Source organism: Porites lutea, chromosome 8 (genome assembly GCF_958299795.1).
Source record: "Porites lutea chromosome 8, jaPorLute2.1, whole genome shotgun sequence".
In the NCBI taxonomy this organism is placed as follows: domain Eukaryota; kingdom Metazoa; phylum Cnidaria; class Anthozoa; order Scleractinia; family Poritidae; genus Porites; species Porites lutea.
This window is the reverse complement of record NC_133208.1, coordinates 15,115,899-15,139,223: the sequence shown is the minus strand read 5'-3', so window position 1 is coordinate 15,139,223 and position 23,325 is coordinate 15,115,899. Positions and strand designations below refer to the sequence as shown.

At 40.0% G+C, this 23,325-nt stretch overlaps 2 protein-coding genes across 2 annotated transcripts in view; both read left to right on the top strand.

Moving 5' to 3' along the window:
• Positions 1-10,048, top strand: part of LOC140946858 (uncharacterized) — a 40,108-nt gene extending 30,060 nt beyond the window's left edge. Inside the window, exon 7 of the mRNA XM_073395963.1 lies at positions 9,150-10,048. Coding sequence (XP_073252064.1) covers positions 9,150-10,048 — 899 coding nt within the window. The remainder of the gene's footprint in view (positions 1-9,149) is intronic.
• Positions 10,049-19,445: 9,397 nt separating this feature from the next.
• LOC140946860 (uncharacterized) overlaps positions 19,446-23,325 on the top strand; it is a 30,079-nt gene continuing 26,199 nt past the window's right edge. Inside the window, exons 1-4 of the mRNA XM_073395965.1 lie at positions 19,446-19,477; positions 20,200-20,462; positions 21,088-21,199; positions 22,872-22,994. Coding sequence (XP_073252066.1) covers positions 19,453-19,477; positions 20,200-20,462; positions 21,088-21,199; positions 22,872-22,994 — 523 coding nt within the window. The 5' untranslated portion in view covers positions 19,446-19,452. The remainder of the gene's footprint in view (positions 19,478-20,199; positions 20,463-21,087; positions 21,200-22,871; positions 22,995-23,325) is intronic.

Below are 23,325 nucleotides of genomic sequence, written 5' to 3'. Positions count from 1 at the left end.
TTAAAGAGACAATAAATTAAGAAATTTTCTGTGCAAAAATTTACTTCCCATGCGTACACCTTTAAAATCTCACGCTACACCCCTGAATTAAGGGATCTATCACCTACATTATCACGCCGATTGTATTGAACGCATACCTAAAACATGTTTAAAATCGGGGGGGGGGGGGTACCTTTTGACCAATATAGGGCCAAGGTCATTTGAGAGGGTCTGAATGGGGGAATCCACTTGTCGGTTGTCGGTTAAAATTCAGTTACTTTGTCGGTAGTCGGTTAAAATTTTCGATCTTTGTCGGTTGTCGGTAAATGTCAGTTAAAAGGTAAAAATGCACGTTAATTATTAGCAGTTGTTTTGTATTTCCTGACCCAGTTTCAAGAATTTGATCCTTATAAAACGAAATAATACATCATTTTATTGCACTTTTAAAACTTCATTTTATTTATTTCTGTATTGATCATTGATTTCACCTTTGTTTCCCAATATAGTACCGATAAAATCACCAAAGCTTTTGTTGTAAATGGGAACTTGGTTTCCTTACTGATTACAGGGCACAATAAAAAGTAACCAAAAGAGGTTAACTGGCCCACTCTAGGGGTGACAGGCTGTTCATCTATACCGGCGTGAAACTGTGTGTTGACCAAATATTATGGCTTTCATGATCACGAGCATGCCCCTTTATATGATTTCCCGCTTTCTTGTAGGAAATAAAACTGAGTCGTTCTTTAAACATTTGGCAACGTACAACGTAGTGATTGGTTTTGATTTCCACTTTTCCAAAGCTTCTTTTAAACTGATGGACACTAATATTTGGTATTTTGTCACGAAAGGCGCGGCTTTCCTCTCTGTGAGTTATATTTGTCATAGCGCCTTTTCTTTCAAATTGTGTGGGTAGCCTCTGTTCATCACGGTTTTTTACAAATTGAAATACTCCTTTCCTCAAACGTTTCTTCAGAGGAGTTTGTTTCGGCATGGGAGGGTTTCCGTTTGTTTAAATTTAATGTGCCTCAACATCGAGAATAGCTTTTTCGTTGAATCTTGCATGTGCCTTTGTATATTTGTAACCGTGTCTACAAACACAGTCTATGTGTCAGATACTTCGGTCGTGAATTCAATATTACGGTGATGTAAGTTTCACTGAAGTTTGCCTTTTCGAAGAAAGGTACGATGTCTGATTTTACCATGTCCCAAAGATCTAGTATGTAGTGTTACCAAACCGTTGGTTTAAAGAATGTTTTGCTTACTGAGAATTTTTGTTTCAATATATGCGAAGAAAATATTGGCAAAGGAAACTGATGTATTTTTGGCCATTGCGGTTCTGTGGTGCTTTCCACTGAAGTGGAATGAATTTTCTTTGAGAATTAATCTAAACATTCCTCGCAGGTAATATGTAGGAATAGAAGAGTTGTCCTTGTAGAAATTTTTATACGCTCTGCAAACTACTCGTTTTATGATACATTTGCCGTGAAGTCTACCGAAACAAGAAACGTTCGATTTTTCGCCTTTTTTTCAAAATATGATTTATATAGTCGGTATAACTTCCTTGATTTTGATATGGGTTGTAGCAATGTAACAAAGAAGGAAATTCTTTCCGTTTGACCAACTGATAGGTCATAAATTTAATATGCTAACTTTCTAAGGTAGGAAAAATACAAAGTTCTCTTCTTAATGGAAACAAATATCGATCAATTAATGTCGGTTCATGTCGGTAGTCGTTAATATTTTTCCTGTCATTAGTCGGTTATTTTTTTCGCGTTTTGTCGGTAGTCAGTAATATTTTTCGCCCTTTGTCGCTAGTCGGTTAACCCCATTCACACCCTCAGTTTAGGGAAAAGCTCGTTAGCCCAAAAATAAGCCGTTTCCCCCGGCCCCACCTCTAAATTCGCTACTGTATAAAGAAACCACCCGTTTTCTACGTAGTAGGCATTAACTAAAAGGGAAAGGGGATGGAGGAGAGCGCGAAGAGTGGAAGTGGTCTTTTTTTACGCTCAGATTCTGAGCGTAAAAACAGTGATTGGTCAGAATAAATTAACTGTCAAGCTTGGACTTAATACTTTGTTCCGATTGGCTGAAATCTATATCATACCATTTGAGTATCCACATCATATACCTTTTGAGTATATTAAATTTGATCGACCTATATCGCGTTTTCGCGCACATGTGTCAAGTCAATTATGGCGCGGGCGGAAGTGGGAAGAGATTCGAGTTTGTTTTTCAAGAGTTGTTGTCAGAATTAGAACTGAAAAAAAGGCCTAAAGTTTACCCTGAAAGAAGAGCTGAAGACCGCAGTGAAACATCTTTTTGAAGAAAGAAACCTTGTGGCGGTTTTATGTAATGTACGTATGCCACAAATATTGCCTATGGTTAAAAAATCCCCTGGTTTGAAACCCGGTAGAGCTGGCCCTTTATATGTTCAAGGTGATCTCATGATTGAATTGCACTGTGTATCCTTACTGGGCAATTAACTTCTGGTTTAGCGCCCGCTATGTTAAAAATTGTCTTTTAACGTTTTCATTTTAATTTGGGTCCCAACCAGTATTTAGGGTCCCAATAGGCCAGGATTCTTCAATAATCCCGTAATCCCGACCCAGAATTTCGTGCAATCCCGAGGGTTATTTTTGGCATCCCACCTCCCACGCATTTCAATCCCGAAACTCGTCCCGATTTTGCTTTTAAATCCCGAATCCCGAGCTTCAAATAAGGGAATCCTGGGTCACGGGAAACCTGTTGAGGGCCCTCAGTTGGATATGTGCGCACGTAGCGAATCAGGTTTAATTAATTTTTTCTCCACTTTGACATTTGAGCAAAGCAAAAAAAAAACATCGTTTCCGGTTGTGCTGCGTTCGGTAATATTTTGATTCAAAAAAGGTATGTCAAGATTTTGACTTAAAGAAACTTATAGGGGTCAAACAATTGCTGAATACTTAGCGCGTCGTACGTTTAGTATAATATGGCAGTGTTAAAAGTTTACAGAGTACTCAGTATATGGTGAGTAATACTTGGGCTAATTACAAGTATATTTCTTGCAAAGCTTAACACTGAAGAAAAGTTTTGCAGTCGTGGGTTGCTTCGCGTAGAAGTAAAAAAAAGGCCTTCCATATTGAGTGAGTCCAAGAGCCATAATGGCTCTTGGTGAGTCGGCAAGTAATAGAGAGAAAAACTTAATTTTTTTGGAGAAATTTGTAAATGAAAGATGAAACTGACCAAGGAAACTGTCAGCACCTGCTTGAATTAACTACTTTTCTTTAATGTTTAGCGGTCGAAACCGACGATTCCGACTTATACCTTTCTATTTTCCGACAAATTAAGCGATAAATTGTTTGTACGTGGCCTGATAAACGACAATTACCCACCCTTGTGATTAGCCGATAGTAGGGCGCGTGCGCGTGGGGGTCACGAATGGGATCGGATATAGTCAATTGAAACAAACAGTTTGAATCGCAATCATCACAAGAAACAAACATGCTGAGGTATAATATATTTAAATAAGGTTCTATGAGTGATAGTTTTCATATCATTTTATTTCTCATTTTCATCGTTTTTTCGTTTCCTACGTGCATTACATGGCTGCCGGTACCCTTTTCTTTAATTACATCTCTCTCTCTTCTTTAGAATCGTCTGCTTGCTCTGCTTTAATTTAATGAGAAAATCACCCTGGATGCCCAAGCTATTTTTTAACTCCGAGTTTCGAAGGAAAAGTTATCGGCTGAAATTTATTGCAGGAAACTCAGAAGCAGGTAGCCGGAAACCGGCCAAATAACCCTGCACATCCGCACAGTACCAAAACTCGCATAATTTTAAAGATGCTTTAAAGAACGCGGTAAAGTCTTCAGGCAGTTTCAAGGTTAGTAATTTCACTAGCTATAACGGCAGATTAGGAGCCCATAAACCGGGAGTGAGTAACTCTTATACTAGGCCTATGTCACGGCGTTTTCACTGACCTATTTATTTTTAGATACATTTTAGAGTCCTTTTTCTACGGAATTTTAGATCCCCGCCATTCATCAGCGCATTGTAAATATATGATACCACAAAGGAAAACTTGACGTTATTAAAAGGTTAAAGATGAAATTGTCAGGGGTTTTGGTTTTGGTTTATGTCGGACATGAAAGATATTCTAAAATTTGCCCCAAAATCGTTCAGATATTTGATTTGCTCAGGTAAGAAGGTAAGGTATTTACAAGCGAAAGTAGCGGGAAAAGGGGCAACAAACTGAGTGCACAATCTGTGATCGCTGTTTCTAGTTTTATGAACCGTAAGAGCACGTAAAGTGCAAATACTTGATTTTTCTACCGTATCATGCCGAAGGTTTGAAGACATAAATGGTTTACTGCATTTTCCAATAATATGAGACCTCCTCAAACTAAAAATTTTAATCAACGGTCACGTTATTAACTTTTAAGGACATCTTTGGTAGCGAAGGGGTGCTTACCAGCCCGGGGAGGCGCGGGGGGGGGGGGGCAATCCCTATAATGACATATACGGGGGGGACTGCCCGAAAGAGGTAAATTTTTCAGGGGTCAGGTATGTCAAAGGGTATAGGGAATTTCTCTAACTGAAGTATACGAAAGGGTAGGAATATCTATCATTTCAGCATTGAAAAGACGCACCTTATGGCGGGGTACCATTTTTCAACCGGAAAGTATGCGAAACAGTAAATTTCCGATTACAAGCCCCGCGGGGCTTATACAACTTCGTGCGGGGTTTTAGGAGGGCATATAAACAAGGGGCTTACTATTTACTTACTATTTTGATCAGCTTAACCTGCGGAGACCAATCGCCGCTATGGGGAAAAATAACAAAAATCGGAATGAAAATCGGCGAGTACTTTCAGTCGGGTTGATCCTCAACATTTACTTTGGACAACCGTTATCTGCCCATCCCCTAGTTTGAGGAACTGTTTGAGGAGTGCCTAGTCCCCGTACGGCGTTTTCCCAGGCCGTCTAGGCCAATGCATTTCGGTGACGTCTTCGAGACGAACACGCGTGCTAGGATCACGTGACCCGAAACGTATTGACCGCGCGGAATAATGAGGCCTAGGGACTAGGCAACTTCGGTCTGACATTTGCCGCTTACCTTTAGCGTGATTTTAAATCTCACTGATAACCGAGGTTGATAACGGTTACATAAGGGGAAACTGCTGTACTGCCCTTGCGCGCCTTTTTGGTCCGCATACAGTCCTCTATGAATGGTGTGGTTATAATCAAATATCGACCCTGCTCGCCATAAAGCCTCCAGTAGCTCAGTGGCTAGAACTCAGAGGGCCGTGAGTTCGATTCTCACCTGGAGCTCCGAATTTTTTCTGAGCTATTCTTCTACCAGACCTCTCGATCCGCGGCGCTGACCGCAAGGATGACAGGCCTGCAACATCTCGTTTCGCGGGGACGGAAAATGGTTTGGACAAAGCAAAACTTTCGGTCAAAAAAACAAAATTTCGTTGAACGAAGCGAATTTTGGTCCATTCAAAACGAACTTTTGCATCAATACGTCGTCTGATCTTATGCTGCCTAGTTTGGTTTCGGTTTACTACCTCGCTCGAGAAATTTCGCCGACAATCGAACAATCGGATGCACCAAAATTTCATGATATTTCGTCTCACGCGAAAGTTTACCTTTGTAATTTGTTAGCTCGAATTTCCCCAAAATTCGGCCGCTCTCATTACTCTCATGGGTCCAGAAGAGTTTTGTTTTTTAACGTATTATATGAACTGCTCTTTTACCGTCGTACCTTGTAAAATATACATCCCCGTCGCTAAAAGTATGAAAAACAAAATACGTAAGCCTGGTGGGATCTTTATGGGTCCATCTGGAATTAATTTCCGGAACGATATCTCATTATCGACGCCGAATTAAATCGCCATTTGAAAAATAGTCAACCGCTAGCCATTTGATCATGGGCGCAAACCCCTTGCCCGAAAGGCAACGAGGAAACGCGAGGTGCCAAGCAGAACCATTAAAGGGCAAGGCAATTCCGTATTATTTACTGTTAGCCGATATTAGCATATTGCGAACCCTCGGGCCCAGTTTTGTGGTATTTAGGTTGCTTTTCTGTGCATCAATGCAGCATGCACTTACAACTGATTTTGCCATTTTTATTTTTAGGCGTTGTGTCCAATAATAACATGAAGCTGATCCAATTTGTTACGATTTTTTTTGCTTCTGTCATCAATCTCCAAATGCCTCTACGTGTATACAAAATGACGATCCCTGCGGTTACTTCCAGCCGTTTTATGAAATGGCGCTAAAAGGACATGTCTTCCAGACGCTAAAAGTTCCAAGTTCACTTTATTGTTTAGAAGCTTGCAAGCACGAGGCAAGATGCCAGAGTTTCAACCACGTCATGGGAAAGGACATCTGTGAGCTCAACAATCGCACAAAAGAAGCAAGACCAGAGGCCTTCATCTCAGACGTTACCAAGTTGTACTTGAAAAAGCCTAAGAATAGAGGTAGATCCTAGAAGAGTCAATTTACTGAATGACACATATAAAGATCCCGGGCGATTCTCCACCCATCCCTCCCTTTATTCAATATTTTTCCTTGAGTGTTAAGCGAGGATGTTAAAGTTGGGTTCTGTTATGGGAGGAATACTGAGGTGGCAGTTCTAGAGTCTCTAAAAGACGCCACTATGAGACGGACACCTCCCCCAAACGTACACCTGGAGTTGGGCCTCACCTTCGTACCTCAGTCATCTTCTTTGCCGCGGCTCTATAACACGGACAGAGTACAACTAACTAGCTGAGATGGACACTAAATGGCATTGAGTCCCTCTCTCCGCCGCAGAGCTGAGGCTCGCGATGTGTAGCAACAATTGAAGATTTGTCTTTTTCACCTTTGACGTTATTTACAAATATTCTTTATTTTCTTTTTTCATTGCTTTTTACTTGTTATCAGGTGATATCTGGTTGTAATAGAGTTAATTTAAGACTTGTCTTGTCTAAAAATAGTAAGTGCACAGTGGACGATGAGAGGATAAAAAAAGCGGCAGCCCGGCCTGTTGTTCTGTCTTTCGCATTCTTATGGTCCACTCCGCGCTTTCTTATTTTCCTCTCCCCAGCCTCCTCACGACGCAAGGAGGCTTCTGCAGATGAAAGAGCCGTAGTAGGGACTTTAAGCAGCGACATTTTTGAGCGATAAACGTCAACCGGAAGTTAACCTTTTTCTCTTTTTATATGCCTTGACGCTACCACATTGGTATTGCTAGGTGTCTTCACTCTTAAAGAGACGTTTTGCCCAAAAGTTTGTTCAAAATCACGGCTCGACAGTGCAAAAAGTTCACTTCCGATTGACGTGTCGCTCAAAAACGTTGCTGATTTTAAAAACTCGCTAGTCACAATGGTGGCTTACTTAGTATGAGTTGACTAAAACGGTACGGAAAAACGGGCAACAAAAAACGCGAAACTTGTTTTGCAACATTGCTGCAAAACGAGTTAGATAGCGATGTTGCGCGTTTTACCACCCTTGCGCAAACCAGTTAACAACCTGATTAGTTGCAAGACAGGTTTCATGTGGGTGGTAAAACGCGCGACATCGCTATTCAACTCGTCTCGCAGCAGTGTTGCCAAACATGTTGCCCGTTTTTTGTTGCCCGTTTTTCCGTATCTTAAAGCTAAAGTGTAAGGTAACGTTATGTCGTGTTCTCTTGTGGTTTACCATTTTTCGCCACTAAGGTAATAAATGAAACTAGGCACCTTAATTTTCTTCCTTGAATACTGAGAAAATTCTATGTACTCGGTTTTCCTTCACAGAATAACACACAACGCAAAATCAAAGGGAAGGGAATAATCATTTTAAATATGTGGAATAAGCCTCCACACTCTTTTAAAAACTTGCACTTCATTCTAGGTTCGTTTCCAGCTGATACCCACTCGGATTAAATGGGAAGAGTTTTTTTCCACCTAGATTTGACGCGTAAATTGTAAGCTAATTAAGATGTGCTAAACGTTACTTCTTTTGACAGTGGCCATTGGATCCATTCCTGAACTTCCAGCTGCAAGCTGCGAGGAAATAAAGATGAGTGAGGGACAGGTTGTGGCCAGTAAAAAATACTGGATGATCTGTATAAACCAGGATATGGCTGTACTTGCTTACTGCAATATGACGACGGGAGGTGAGCTTAATTACCTGCGAGCCTTTCCGAGCCAGCACACTATTCTCTACAATAGCGAGAAAATGCCAAAATTTGTCGGACGTAAGATTAGAAGCATGCACAATCGATTGTTTTTTTATTATTATTATCCGGGATATTCACTCCTGTGTGATGACGTCAGGTAAAACGTGCTCGTGGACGAGATCGAGAGATTTCGAGTAAATGTCCAGGGTGCAAGCAGATTATAAACGAGGAGAGTTTTTTTGTAATTGCTTATAACGTTATTTTATTTTAAAACAGGCTTGCCAACCCTAATTACCAGAGGTCACTTTCATCTACTTCCCTTTCTTTATTTTCAAACTGTATTCCTCGTATTTTCTTCCATCTCTGACGCCAGCGCTAACTTTCAAATTGAAACTCCTAGTTGTGTACTCGTTTTTCTTATCGGAGATGTTTGATCACAAATTGCTTAAAATGATTAATTCTGGAATTAGTGCCCCTTTAATTAAGTGTACCCGCATTCGAATAAGTGCGCTTACCTTTCACACCCCTTCTTATCCTCCCTCCTGATTTAACGGTTTCACGACAAAGTTGACTGACGAAAGCAAAGATTATTAGTAGGAAAAAACGCCATATATTACAGATTTGTTTTTCACTGATGAAGTGCTGGCACCCTAGTGTTAAATTGACTTTGAGGAAAGAGGGAACGTTTGCAATGTACAATAGGAACTTTGTTACCAACAATACTATTTAGTCATATTACCGATAACGTGAAATCAGTGGGATCTGAATGTTCGTTGTCTTCCTGATATACCCTGAAGTGTTCATTCAACAGTTTAAGGTCCCCTTTCCCTGATAAATTAACGTAATTGAAAACCTTAAATGTAGTTAACATCTTTTGGTGGATTTGCTGCTAACGAGGAGGTCTTATGTAAAGTGGAACTTGGATTTAGGGGGGAGCGTATTTTTTCTGAGACGCGAAACTTGCGAAAGTTCCACGAGTTCTTGTTGTAAGGCGTTTACCAAACCGGCTTTTTCAGTATGTATTGGTTTGTTTTAATTTTCAGTGCCTCTTATCAATTTTACAACAAAAGGATACACGGGACGATATGGTATTATTCAAAGATTCATAGTTCCCAAGACCGGTGTTTATCTGATTAAAGCCTGGGGTGCTCGAGGAGGAACACACTCGACTAACTATGGAGATTATCCCGGAACTTACTATGGTGGAAGAGGAGCGATGAAGCAAGGAACGTTTTGCTTGAATGTAGAAACTGTTCTGAATATTGTGGTGGGTCAGAGAGGAGGAGACTCCGTGGAAGTGAAAGGAGGACAGTCTACTAACTTGACAGCAGTGCAACTGGAACTGTCTGTAGAGGACAATGCTGGTACTGGGGGAGGGGGAGGGAGCTTCGTTTATACAACAAATAACGAGCTTTTGTTAGCTGCCGGAGGGGGAGGGGGTGCGTCTAATGGGTATAACGGGGTGGATGGTCAGGCGGGTCCTAATGGCACAAGTAGTGTAGGGAACGATTCAAGTGCGATTTATGGCGGAGGGACTGGGGGACAACCTGGTCAATGTAACAATAATCCCGAGACGGCTGACTACCATGGGGGAGTGGGTGCAGGTTGGTTGGGGGAAGGGTGCGCCAGAGTCGGCCCAGAACATGGGGAAAGGGGTGGATCACGTGTCCAGAATTGGGTGGGGGGACGTGCTGGAGGAATGAATAGTGGCTATAACGGTGGGCCACCCCCTGGGGCAGTAGGAGGGTTTGGCGGTGGGGGAGGAGGTTCCGAGGATAATGGTACATCAGGAGGGGGTGGTGGATATTCCGGGGGAGGAAGTGGTTTATGGGATTCTCAAGCCGGTGGGGGAGGGGGCTCGTACTGTAGTGGCTCAAGCTGTTTAGGTATCACTGGAGGTAATATGAATGATCACGGATTTGTCGAAATATTTGAGTTGTGAAATATTGATAACATAAAGTTCTTGGCTTTGCTTCACATGATACATCTAGCTACATTTTAAAAAAGTTCACTGACCTTAGAAAGCAGTTGAAACAATTTTCAATAGCCGGAGAAAACAGCCGACACTTCGAGACTCCACCGCTGGTTCCCCCGCGAAATGACGTCTGAGAAAAAACGGGTGCAGAAATTCCATACCGACGACTCGTCCCTACCCAGATCTGGGTCGTGTTTCTGATTGGTTGAAGCACATTTTCAACCAATCAAAAGCCCTACCCAGATCTGGCTAGTGATACGTCATCAGTATGGAATTTCTGACCTCCTTTTTCAGGCGTCATTTCGCGGGAAGTCGCTAAAAGTCGGCTGTTTTCTCAAACTAGATTTTCAAACGTGCATAAAATTAAGTCTTTCTTTCTTGCCTGTAGACCATACTAGCTACGTTCTGAATTAAGTATGCAGCAGCCATTGCGTCCTCCCCCCTCCACCCGCTCATTCATGATCCTTGTTTCTTTCTCTCCTCTTTTATCCTTCCATTTTTCGCCTTTGAAGTGTCTTTAGGCTTTTTGGGCCGATAAGAACTGTAGTTTTGGCTTTATTCTGGTTAAATAAATCACAGTTTTTTGTTTTTAAAACCAGCTAGATATATACCGTATGAGACCAGTAACCCGGTGACATTCTTCTGACTTCACTATTCTAGTCGCACCTGAGATAGTATTAAGTGCAAATTTAGTTGCGTTAGTGAAACAACTTAATTTTCAAGGTTGCTTGAAGAATCGACCTAAAAAGTGCAAATTCATTAGTCGTGTAAGAACCTCTTCCCGTCAATTACACCCCCTAAGAACGATCTATTAATCGGTTTCACTGTTCAGTAGTTAGCTTTGCGCAGCTGGCAAATCTCTCTAGAGAATCCATGATTCGCTTCAAAATCATGTTAAATAAGTGTCAACTAAGCAAAATCAGACTAAATAACTAACGTACTGGTAATCCCATACAATTTACCAATAAATATACAAGATAGGTGTCCATTTAACACTCTCAAACTAGTTTAGTTTTATCTGTAATATTGAGGAATGTAAAACATGTAACACGATGATGCGCAATGAATATGTGGCGAATATGTATAAATCTACTGTAGTGTTTAGAATTCTCAATAAAGTGTATATATTAATTGATAATTTATATTGCATGGTATTGTCTGTAAATTAGCACTCATTAGGACGTCATAATTTTAACATCAAGGCTCGATATATAAAGAAATTGAATATCTGGGTTACCTGTTGCGAAGTGTGAAGCAAAATCCATTTTTATGGATTTGGAATCTTATGACAATTTTTGGGTTTATGCCATGACTTTTTTAGAGTAACCAATGTCCAGGGTTCTCGTTTTCATATCAAAAATGTTAATAAATCATTTACCAGTCGACTCTCTCTTAACGGACATCATGCTTTATGGACAGGGGGGAGGGGTACTAATCGATTATATAAGGCAGCCTTGCAAAGGGCAGGGTTTTTTTGTGCCAGTTTGGTCAGTAAACGGGTGTAAATTTCCCCCATTGTAATCTGAAACAGAGAATGGTTCGCAAGAGAATCACAAGATTGTGTTAAAACGCTTTTGCCTAAAACTTACAATGTTCAGAAATTCCATACCGGTGAGGTGTTACCAACCAGATCTGGGTAATGTTTATGATTAGTTGAAGCAAATTTCCCCACGGGGCATGACCAATCAGAAGTACTACCCAGATCTGGATAGTGACACGTCTTCTGCATGGCGGGAATTTCTGCTCTCGTTCAAACCTAGTCCCATCCTCGTCCCCAGAGCCTCCTGGGGTCCTGAGCATAAGGACAAGGAGGCTCTGAGGACACAGAATTTGAAGTCCTAGATTTTTGTACTTCCAATCATTTCTGATTATCTACAACATTTCTAATAGCGTTCACGTGCTCTTGCCGAAGTGGCAATGACTGTTAATTTAGGTGATTCAAAGGTTTTAAAAGAGAATCCTCCAACTTACTTTTGAATCAGAAATGACCGGAAGTCCTAAAATCTAGGACTTCAAATCCTGTGTCCCTAGAGCCTACTGTTCCTCGTGCTCAGGCCCCCAGGAGGCGCTCGGGACGACAATGCCTTGTCCCGGTTCGGCGTCTTGCCAGGCCTTCTCGGTCAATGCATTTCGGTGACATATCGGAAACGAACGTGACCCGAAACGCATAAGATGAGGGGAATAATGATGTCTAGGGACTAGGCAACGCTCGTTCCGCTTCAGACGTCATTTCGCGAGAAAACCGTACAGGTCATGGTGTCGGATGGCGCAAAATGTCGGCCATCTTCTCAGAAGTTCATTTGCGTGAGCAATTTTTTTCGTTGTTTTATACCATATTCGCAGGAACACGGTTGTGTTGAGATCCAGAACTTTTGCTACCATGGCAACCTGACACAACGGCTTATCCTTTCTGTCGACTTTCAGTTGAATTTAATAATCATTGCTTGGCGATTTTAGATACAAATGCACTCACAGCTGGTTAATTTGTCAAATACTCTTACAAACAGAAAATGTTTACCATGATCTTGGATAATAGCTAAAGTGCTTTCCCAGAAAGTTGATCTAACTTCAAAGAAACGCTCAGTACTCTTTGGAAATTTTAACAAAAGGTCTACTTGGGGGTTAGGGGTGGGGGAGGGGACATGAAATGTCCTGAACTCACCTCATGAAAATACGAAACACAATAGACCTTTTTACCGATACGGCGGCCATATTGAATTAATTGGATTTAAGGAGTATTATGGGATTCCCAGGGGGCATGAGAACGATCCGATATACTCGCTTCAGTAGTTACGCGCGCTTTTCGGGCCAATTTTTCTTTAAGTCTTCCTAGAAAAAGATTGTAATGGTAAAAAAAGATCGCTGTGCCGTGTTTGGATGTAATAATGATCGCCTTTTTTCCCGAGAGATATACATTAAAGTTCTCTTTTTGCCCGAAAAGCGCGCGAAAATACTCCATAAATTTGATAAATTCAAAATGGCCGCCGTATCTGTAAAATGGTCTATTCAGTAAACCTGAGAAATTGATCGACGGGCCAGCTGTATCTTCCATGCACTCAATTAGCGTCACGACGTTTTTTGTTTTTTTTTTTTGAATGAATTGTCTGAATTTTCGTAAGCTTTTTAAAGTAGTAGGAAACAGTGTTTTTAAGGATCTGATCGATCGATAGCAAAATATCCGATAGATAGAACAATTTGAGTTACAGAAAGAGAAACCTCTAAAGATTCTGATCTGTTATTTCATACATAATTTTTCTTTATAACAAAAGTTAATATCTGTCTTTCACTGTTAGCGTGCCAGTAACGCGGTTTTTAATTAGCTATATCTAAAATAAGGCCTCCCTTCTTTTCATCTCTCTGTAGTTTTGCCAAAATGTTTAATTGAACTGAAGTCTATTGACTTTCAGTTTAATACTCGTTTGCTGCGTGAGTTTACATGGTATTATACTCGCTGTTAGTAAAAATTTTCTCACAAACAGAAAACGGTTATCACGATCTCCTTGGGTAATAGCTATGGGGAACATTGAATTAATGAGTTTTTAATAATATCTTGTCAAAACGAGTACTCAGGGTGGGGGCTAAAAATGTCGAAAGCTCGCCTGTTATTACTTCTTTCCCAAATTTACCCGTATGAAAATAGGCAACAAAATTCAACAAATATGCCAAAAATTGAATGAGATTAAAAAAAAAAAGATAGATCTATTTGCTCTAGTTAATTCCAGTTAAAACATTTCAAACTAACCACTCAAAATAAAATTCGTTGGTGTTCGCTTGAAGCACAGAGGGTAAGATTGATGTCTGTTGGTCTCTCGTTTAACGAGAAAAAGGTCGACAGGAGTAAAAACGACACAGTGCACATGTTATAAAACTATAAACACTGCGCTTCTGCATATGTGCATACAGTTTTTCCTTCAGTTCTTTCCTGCTTTTCCCTCCAAATCAGCAAAGCCAGTCGATGGATGAAGTAAAATTGAACGCTTGTGCTGAGATCAATAACAAACAAAACTATTTGCCTTCTTATTTTTTACTGAATTTGGTATTAGAAATAACATGGGCGAAGAATAATTCCTTACGAAAAATAGTAAACAAATTTAAAGATAAATTGAAAGGACTTATTCGGATTATTTGTTTCATTTGTTATAACTTTTCTCCACCTGGAGCGATTCCGCTCACTTAAACATAGGACACCCACGCATCTTCTTTCTAAAAAGTGTTTTCGGATAGTCAAATTTAAGAAAACGAAAGAAGTCCATTCGATTACAAAAAACTACCGCACAGTCAACTTACGTATGATGGAAAACTTAAGCGGGTTCAGTTCTTTTCCGAAAAATACAACGATTTTTAATAGGGCCGGAATAACATCATGCCGGGTACGTTTTGGAAGTATATAAATCAGCTGTCGAATTGGAGGCAAAATCTTGTTTCTCTTAATGAGATATTTTCAAACTACCAAAGAATGACCAGTCACTTGTTTTTCTTAACTGGGGCGTTACAACCAGTCTAAGCGGCCTCATATTCGTTAATAAAAGAAAAATATATGAAAATAAAATTATATACTAGTTACTACTGGTATCACATTGCATTTCTGCATGACATTGTGTAATACGGAGTGAATTTTTTATTTAGAACCTCGTCAGGCCTTGAGGTATTGACCTCGCTAGCGCTGTCGCTCGATTAATACATCTTCTTTAGTCCTTCAGACTAAAAAAATCTTTTAGACTTTTGTGGATAAAATTTCTATCATGAGCCACCAGAATCTTCCTAACTACGTGGTGTGTACTGCTCGTTACACCTGCAATACTGAAATGAATACTGAAATGGATCCGATATCGAAAACGATTCAATTTCGAAGGAATTAATTCATTGATAGAATGGGCGTGCGCCTTGTTTTACGTTAACTGATACGACAGACGGGCAAAATTGACATTTCAAGCAATTGCGTTTTCTATCCTCCTTTATAAAATAAATAACACTATAAGATGTCCAGGTCAATTTTAAAAACTGTTTCATTGTTGTTGCAGTTGTTTTTATCCATTGCCCTTTTTACTGTTATTAACTCGCTATTAGTAATTTTTTGAAAATGTACTAATTTGTATAGAGCCTTGTATTTTCGCACCTTGCCAGACCTTGCCAGAGATGGCGGTATTCGCGGCATAATCGTAAGTGAAATTAAGTTGACCTTAAACGATCCAGCGGTATTTGCAGTAAAGACGAACTGACTGCTAAATTAAAACTATGATGAATTTTAAAACATCTCTGTTGGCAAGAGACACAAATGGCTTTTACTGGAAGTACAATCCAGAGATGTTTTCTTCGCGGGCAGCTAATCCGACTTAATGCCATTTAATATGTCGCGCACCTCGAAAGTGCGAAAATTTTTTTGTCGTGTGTTAGGTTTCAGTATACATTTTGTTAATCTTCATTTCGCGCCGGAATAAATTGGTTTGCGCGCAAAGGGCTTCTAAAAAAATCACAAGGTTTGTCCCACTTCGAGTCCACCTTCTGGCGATACGCCGGCTTGGTAGCTGGAATACATTGCCGAGGCGAAGATCTGGCATTCTTTCTTCCTCGTCGTTTTTTCTCCACGGCATTTTCTATTTATATTTATATTTGTAGTGAGAATGCAGTGCATATCGGTGGATTTTACTTCGTGCGGCTTGCTATTTATAAGAGAAGAGTGCCGGATTTCATCGCTTTGCTCGCCTTTAATTTGTTGTCGAATGCAAAGTAAAAGAACCGACAACTGTAAGGTAAGAACTGAAGTTTGTTTCCTTGCGAAAAATAGAGCATAGAACTCGTGAAACCCGTGAGTATAACCTCGGTTATACCTAATGTTATGCGAGAACTCCTCGCTTTTTCGATGGGTAACACAGGATACAAACAAAAGTTTCTTTCGCAAAATTAAGTATAATTTAGTTATCGAGACCATTTGAAGACGATTTTTCGCTATATGCTTCATTACTTGGCTTATTCCGGCTACGTGCTAGGAGTTAGATGACAATGTTTGTGTGCTATGTAATTATGTTGATAATTTCTTATAGAGCTTTGCAGCTTTGTATTGAAACTCATGAAAGCCAAACTTGTTTAACCCTAGCAAAAAAACTGTTCTATTATGGAGAAATTTTTAACGTCTATTTGGCAACATATGGTGTAACATTTAGGGAAAAAAGCTTGATTTTTGACGAAACGGACTGTAGTTTTTTTTCTTTGAAGAGAGGGCGAGCCAAACGCAAGCTTTAGGCCCCGTGAGTACAGTGTTACGCAGTGATTCTTTAGGTAGACTAAAAAACATAGGCTGCACTTTAGGTGGCGCACCCATGTGTGCAGTGTAACCCAGTGATTCTTTAGGTAGAGCTAAAAAAAATACGCTGCACTTTAGGTGGCGCACCCATGAGTGCAGTGTAACCCAGTGATTCTTTAGGTAGAGCTAACAAACATAGGCTGCACTTAAGGTGGCGCACCCATGAGTGTAGTGTAACCCAGTGATTCTTTAGGTACAGCTAACAAACTTAGGCTGCACTTTAGGTGGCGCACCCGTGAGTGCAGTGTAACCCAGTGATTCTTTAGGTAGAGCTTACAAAAATAGGCTGTACTTTAGGTGATTCTGTAGGTAGAGCTACACATAGGCTGCACTTAAGGTGGCGCACTCATGAGTGTATTGTAACCCAGTGATTCTTTAGGTACAGCTAACAAACTTAGGCTGCACTTTAGGTGGCTCACCCATGAGTGTAGTGTAACCCAGTGATTCTCTAGGTAGAGCTAACAAAAACTAGGCAGCACTTTAGGTAGCGCACCCATGAGTGCAGTGTAACCCAGTGTTCTTATAGCAGAGCTTACAAACATAGGCTGTAATAGGTGTACATCAGATAGCAATACTTTTTCCATAAAACTTTGTGATGGTACAATATGCATGGCTATTCGACTACTTCTTTATCGCTAGATACATTGTTTTAACACACACTATTGATAGCCAGAGGAAGTATATTGTCTACAAACATACGCACATCACAGATGTAAGGTAACGTTATTTGTACATGGTATTTCGTTCAGGTACTAAACTAACTGTAATAATAAAAGCATGCTTTACAAAGAGGCCATGTGAAAATATTACATATCTCTAAATTAAGGTTTTTTCATTTTCCTTTAAAAACATAAAGGGATGTCAATAGCCGCACCTTTAAAGTCAAGCTGTTCCACAACACATTTCCGCTACGAGAAAGGCTTCTTTTATAAAATTCGGTGTGAGGTTTTGGAACAGCGAGCTTGTATTTATTTAGGGGCACCCAACGACTGTTTTCTCTGAAATATCTGTTCGGAGAGGCAAAAATTGCCTAGAATTTTCTATAGCTTGAGGAAGGCTGAAAATTTCTAGATGACCGTTCCATTCATGTACAATTTTCGAAGGTTATCTAATGAAATCCCTACGACTCTCCAAAGACGTTTTTTTGGTGATTTCATTTATGTTTTCGATCCGGTTTTGTTTTTCATTTTTGTTTTTGCGGCTTAATTCGCAGCGAGCGAAAAAAATGTATTCGTCGAAAAGAATAATTTCACTTTGGTCAGCACTGTCCTTTTTTTTTGTTTGGCGATGTAAACTTTATTTATTTTAGTTGTGACGGCATTACAGCCCCGGGATTACAGCTTTGGAAGAAACTGAATATGTCCGTATTGCGCCTCGCGTTTTCGCAAAATGGCGCCGGGAAGAATAATATTTTCTTCCAACTAGAGTCTTCATCATGACTATCGAGTCAAGTAATTTTAAATTATCTCGTTTCCAAAGTGCGTGCTGCTGAGAACCAGACGACGGTATATAAACACAAGCCTCATTGTTCTCGCGAAAATTGAGGCGCATTTATTAGAACTTGATGACAAGTATAGACCGTGCTCCAAAAGTCCCATACAATTTACTGTAACGACGTTACAGTAAATTGTATGGGACTCTCCAGGATACTTACAGTTCAGGCAATTTGTGTCCCCTCATCGGGCGGCGGGCGGCTAATTGCTGTCAGAATAACGCCGTTAGTTTCCGAATGAGACTACCAATTTGTTTAATATGTGGGACGTTCAGGTGCCGCTTGTTAATTGATGTTAAGAACTATATTTTTTGGGACTGAAAGTTATTAAACAATATATCTTTATTCTTGCTGCTAAAGATAAAACTATTTACCGATGTTCATAGTTGACCTCAGCAACTTATCAACCGAAACATAGTTTAGAAATTTCTGCGTTTCCATTACCTTTGCTTGGACAGACACCTCAGTTACAAACTTTCGTTAAATTTTAACTATACAGTAAATGAGGGCTAAACATTAACCAAACGTAAATTTACATGAAAACATCCTCTTTGCTATGTTAATTCTACGTCGGGTGGTAACTTAATTTAAAATGCGTGTTTGTAATAACCGTTGGGTAATTAACATTTCGCAATTTTTAGAGATTAACTTTTTGATATGCGACCATTATGAAGAGGGTCCACAATAGGGGTTCTCAAATCCCGCCTTCCCGCCTATTTTTTCTTCTTAATCCCGCTTTCCTGCCTGCCTGTTTTTATGTACGAATCCCGATCTTCCTTGAATATTGAAATAGACGTTATAGAAGACTAACCTTCACGAAATAGGCAGCTTTATGTTTAAGGTTCTCAACAACACCATTACTGATTAGCATTTATTTTTTTTTGTTGAGAATGTTTTTTTGTCCCGCCGCATCCGCACAAAAAAGAAATTGTCTACTTTGATCCTGGACGGGCTTTGAAATTCTGATTAAAGCTCTTTTCAATTTGAAATAACGATAATAATACTGGTTTATTCACAGGAGATCCATAAACTAAAAATATGGCAGCTGTTCACCTAAAGCTAACCACAACACTATAACTAACCTCAGAAAAATTATCGTGATCAATAAAATGATGACAAAACAAAAAAACTTCAAAGTTCCGGTAAAATGCTATAATAAAAGTAACTAAGAAAGCAGCCTTGTCTTAGTTTTAAGGTGCTTTGTCAACTGACTCTTGAAATAACTAAAATCTGTGGAGTTGCTGATCCTGATAGGGTGTGTTACCGCATCGAGAACGTTGGCAGTGCTGTCTTGGAAGGTCCCTAATTCTAATGATGATCTGTAGCGTCCTCGTGGCGTTACGATTGTTCAACCTAAGATAGGAGGACCAATTGAGAACATGATTTGACAAATTCTGCTGCTTGTGCTTACCAACTATGCGCCACCCTAGCTTAAACAAATCTTGCCTGGTTGCATAACACTTAAAAGAAGAAAACAGCAGCTGTACTCGTTGAAGTCTCTCAAGACAAAACATGCAGGACTTTTATTGAAAATGAATAGGAGTTCCAACCTCTGACATTTGGACACTGACGAAAACGATGAAAATAGAAATGCCGGAAAAAGGTAATAAGCTTCACTTTCTTCGATACTCATAGCTGTCATACCTTAACCTCAGAGGCGGACTGCAGACATGCAAAAGAGCCATTTTTGTCAGTCAACGCGGTGTGGTCAGGACAAAACTAAATTCCCTTTACGTTTCCCACATCCCAAGCTCATAAAAATAGGAAATCCTGCTCCCACTCGCTTTCAAAATTCCCGCTTCCCGCTCCTGTTTTGAGCTCGCATCCCGCGTATCACCACAAAAAATAGCCAAATCCGCATCCCGCCAAACCTATTGTGGACCCTCTATGAAAGCGTTTTATCAGAATGCCCTGTTAGACTTCGCAGTGCTGCGGTTGAGAAAAGCTTCACTTCTTTTCAACAGCAAAGTATTAATATTCACCATTCAACAAGAGACAAATTTTGTGAATTCCGATGTCCTCAATCGGCCTAGGCGTTTTCAACATTGATTGTTCGCCAAAACGGCAACGAGCTTTTTAATATTTTCCTATCCTCTACATTGGCAGGACAAGTCAATCACTCTGCTGGACACGCGTCAATCGAGCTCAAAGTATTAATTAACTTGCTATATACAAAATTATGTAATATATATTTATGAAACCTACAAATTTTACGCGAGAACTTCCTTTACCTAGACACACACTGTTCACGAAAACAATGCTGTAATATTGCAGAGATAAGTAACATGATTTCCTCACTCATTTTCTGCTTCGTCGTTGGCGCAGTTTTAGCAGTCGAAGAAGACTCTAGGTCTGCCTACATCAAAACGCAAGAGAACAAGCGTTTACATGGCTATGTTGTCAAGAAAATCGATTCTACGGATGAAATGTCGTGCAGTCAAGCATGTTTAAGACATTCTTGGTGTACCTCTTCTAACTTCAAAGAGTCCTCGGGCAATTGTGAACTGAACAAGCATGAGTTCTCTACAACTGACGATGACATCAAGCTCACTGATAATCCAGGCACAACGTTTTCAATGTTTCTTAAGGTAAGAAAAGTTTTGAATTTTCATTGCTCAGACAACAAGGGTGTGCGCTTGCAGATGAGCCTAATTTCCGCTTGCAAGAAGAAATAGACTCCTGTACCGAGGCTAAGGCAACAACTGTTCAAGCGAAGCTAAGTAAAAAAAATAAAAAATTGGTAAAACGGTAAAGTTGAGTTGTTGTAAAAGAGCACTAGTTAGCACTCGCATTTCAGTCATATGTTTCGTATGGGAGCGAGCCATGTTTTCCTTTCCCAAATTTTTCAGTTCCGCAAAATCATTATCGAAGGCAATGTTTTGTTCCCTAACAAGAGACTTACATGTCTTGAAAATAAAGTTAAGAGAAGTATAGAGTGTAAACAACCGTAAATGTTAAAAAAAGACGAACGTAGAGACGGCAATTTATGAGTGGAATTTTTATGTTCAACATTAGATTTGATTTGTGCACTTAAAAATGTTGAGCGATCAGTCTCGCTACCTGCAAGAATCTGTAGGTAGTAAATCGCCCTCCCCTGCCCGAGAAAGAGTGGCTAAAACATCGCCTTTCTGGTGTATAAAGCTGTAGGAAGTCGATGGAAAACGATGTATATCATTTTAGCTTACCGAAGTGACATATGAACATTTTCCTCAGGGCTGCCTAATGGCTGGATGCCTTAACGGAGGTTCTTGTTTGTTCGACGAAGGGAAAGATGCGTTTGCTTGTTCATGCAGTCCGCAGTGGAGAGGAGAAAAATGCGAAATGGGTAGGTCGAAACTGTTCTTGTTCCTTAAATACGATAGACAGTCTAGGAGAAGAGTGAAAGACGTACCCGGCTGAAAACGAAATCACACAACTTTCTGTACTTTATACGCGGCAAATTTCTTTTAGAAGAAAGAAAAGAGTTATTATCTGCTGGCTGGTTTTCTCTGGCAATGTAGTTGATATAGTCCTCAGGAATTAATTTAAATCCCGTATAATATAAGAAAATAATGTAACGTATGAGACTTTGGCGTTTACCGTTAGCCTCCAATGTGGAAAAGACATTACATTGGCATGATGTGGCCAAATTTGATGACAACTACACATAACGGACGTTTTTATACAGAGAATTTGCATCCATGAATTAGATAATTATTTTTGCTTAAGGCTTTTCGGCGAAACACTGGTCGATCGTCCGACGAGGAAACCGCTAGATTCTAAATAGAAGGGTAAATTGTTTTAAAATAGTTAGTCGTAAAGGTAACAAAGTGACAATGCGCAAACTTGGCACAATTGATAGCCATGTATAGGACATTGAAAAAATGCAATAAAAAGATCGGGTCACCTTGCTTGTTTTTGTTTTGTTAGGGCCGTTATTCTTGAAAACCATCAAAAAAATTTTTCATTTAGCAAAAAACTATTACCACAGAAACCTCGATCCTATTTGTTTCTCGGGGACTATATAATCTCTGGGCTCCAAATGTAGAGTTTCACGCCGTTTACTGTATACAAATAATACAACTTGTACTATCTTCTATCTCCCTTTAAAATATTTTCCTTGAGCACCCATAACATTACCATATATTATTGTGTTACCTACGAGTTTAATCATCATAAGAAATAGGCCCTCCAAGGGGGGTTACGTATGTCCAGAGTATGAATTTCAAAACCTGTTGTTTCTCGTATTGAGGAGGAAGCCATGTCGCTGTTGGGATTTCACTACTGTATTTATGCTTTTATTCTCCGTTGCTGTCGCAGTTTCAACCCATCTTTGGGTCGTTTGTCGCCATTTCTGCTGCACTATGTCGCTGTTTCAAGGCCATGTTTTGCTTGTCGAAATTTAGCTCAACAGGACCTAAAGAAAGTAGTCAAAACAAGTGTAATAAACGGCGACCTACTGAAGGGTGGAGCTATACAAAACACTACTGTTGTGTGGGCCTGATGGGTTTAAAGTCTGAAAATGAAAAAAGGAGTGTGGAAATAAGACGATACCATTAATGTTTTGTATGCGCCTAATAAACCTGCATTGCCAGAAAAATTATGAACTGGTCTGAAAATGTCACACATCTCAACCCCCTGACCCTGGGGGCGCATCTCTCTCTCCCGCGCCCTTCACGGGTTAGAAGGAAGGGAAGAATGACATTTCAGAATACGTATAGACATTTACGTTCATGATCCAGGGATTAATAAAGGAGCGAGTATACAGAAGAAACACATGTCCCTTTTGTAAATACGTAGCGAAGCAATTAACTAACAAGCGATCAGTTTTCCTATGAAGTGGCCATGGTGTGTCGTCTGGCCTTGCCACTTCCCTTATTGTGGCAAGCAATCAAAGAAAAACGGTAAACATCAAAATGATTTTCTACCAAAGATTTAAACAGACGACTGAAGGAATCGTTCAGAAAAAAATGATATTCTTCTAAGTAAATCAATGCATTCTTTTTAATATTTTGCAGACATCAACGAGTGTGAGACAGGAAAGCATCACTGCGACTCCAATGCTTGCTGTAACAACACTAAAGGCTCTTACATTTGTACATGCAAACCAGGATATACCGGAAACGGCGTTAACTGCACAGGTAAAATAAAGAAGCGTGAATGACCTCATATAAAAGCATTTCTATTCAACAAATGTTTTCGAGTTCCATTAACTAAGGTGTATGTTTTATCTTTAAGGGTTCTATAAAATATTTCCAACATGATAGTACGTGATAGGCGGCTTGTTTATCGTTGGCATACGAACAGGCTCACTTAAGTGAGTTTGAGGGTTATGTATTAAGGTAGCCTGCGTGGCAGGCGTTTGAAAGGGAAGGGAAAGGGAGTTTTAGGCTCGCGTTTCCCTCGGGCCCAAAACCCCCTTTCCCTTTCCTTTCAAACGCCTGCCACGCAGGCTAGTATTAAGGCGGCGAT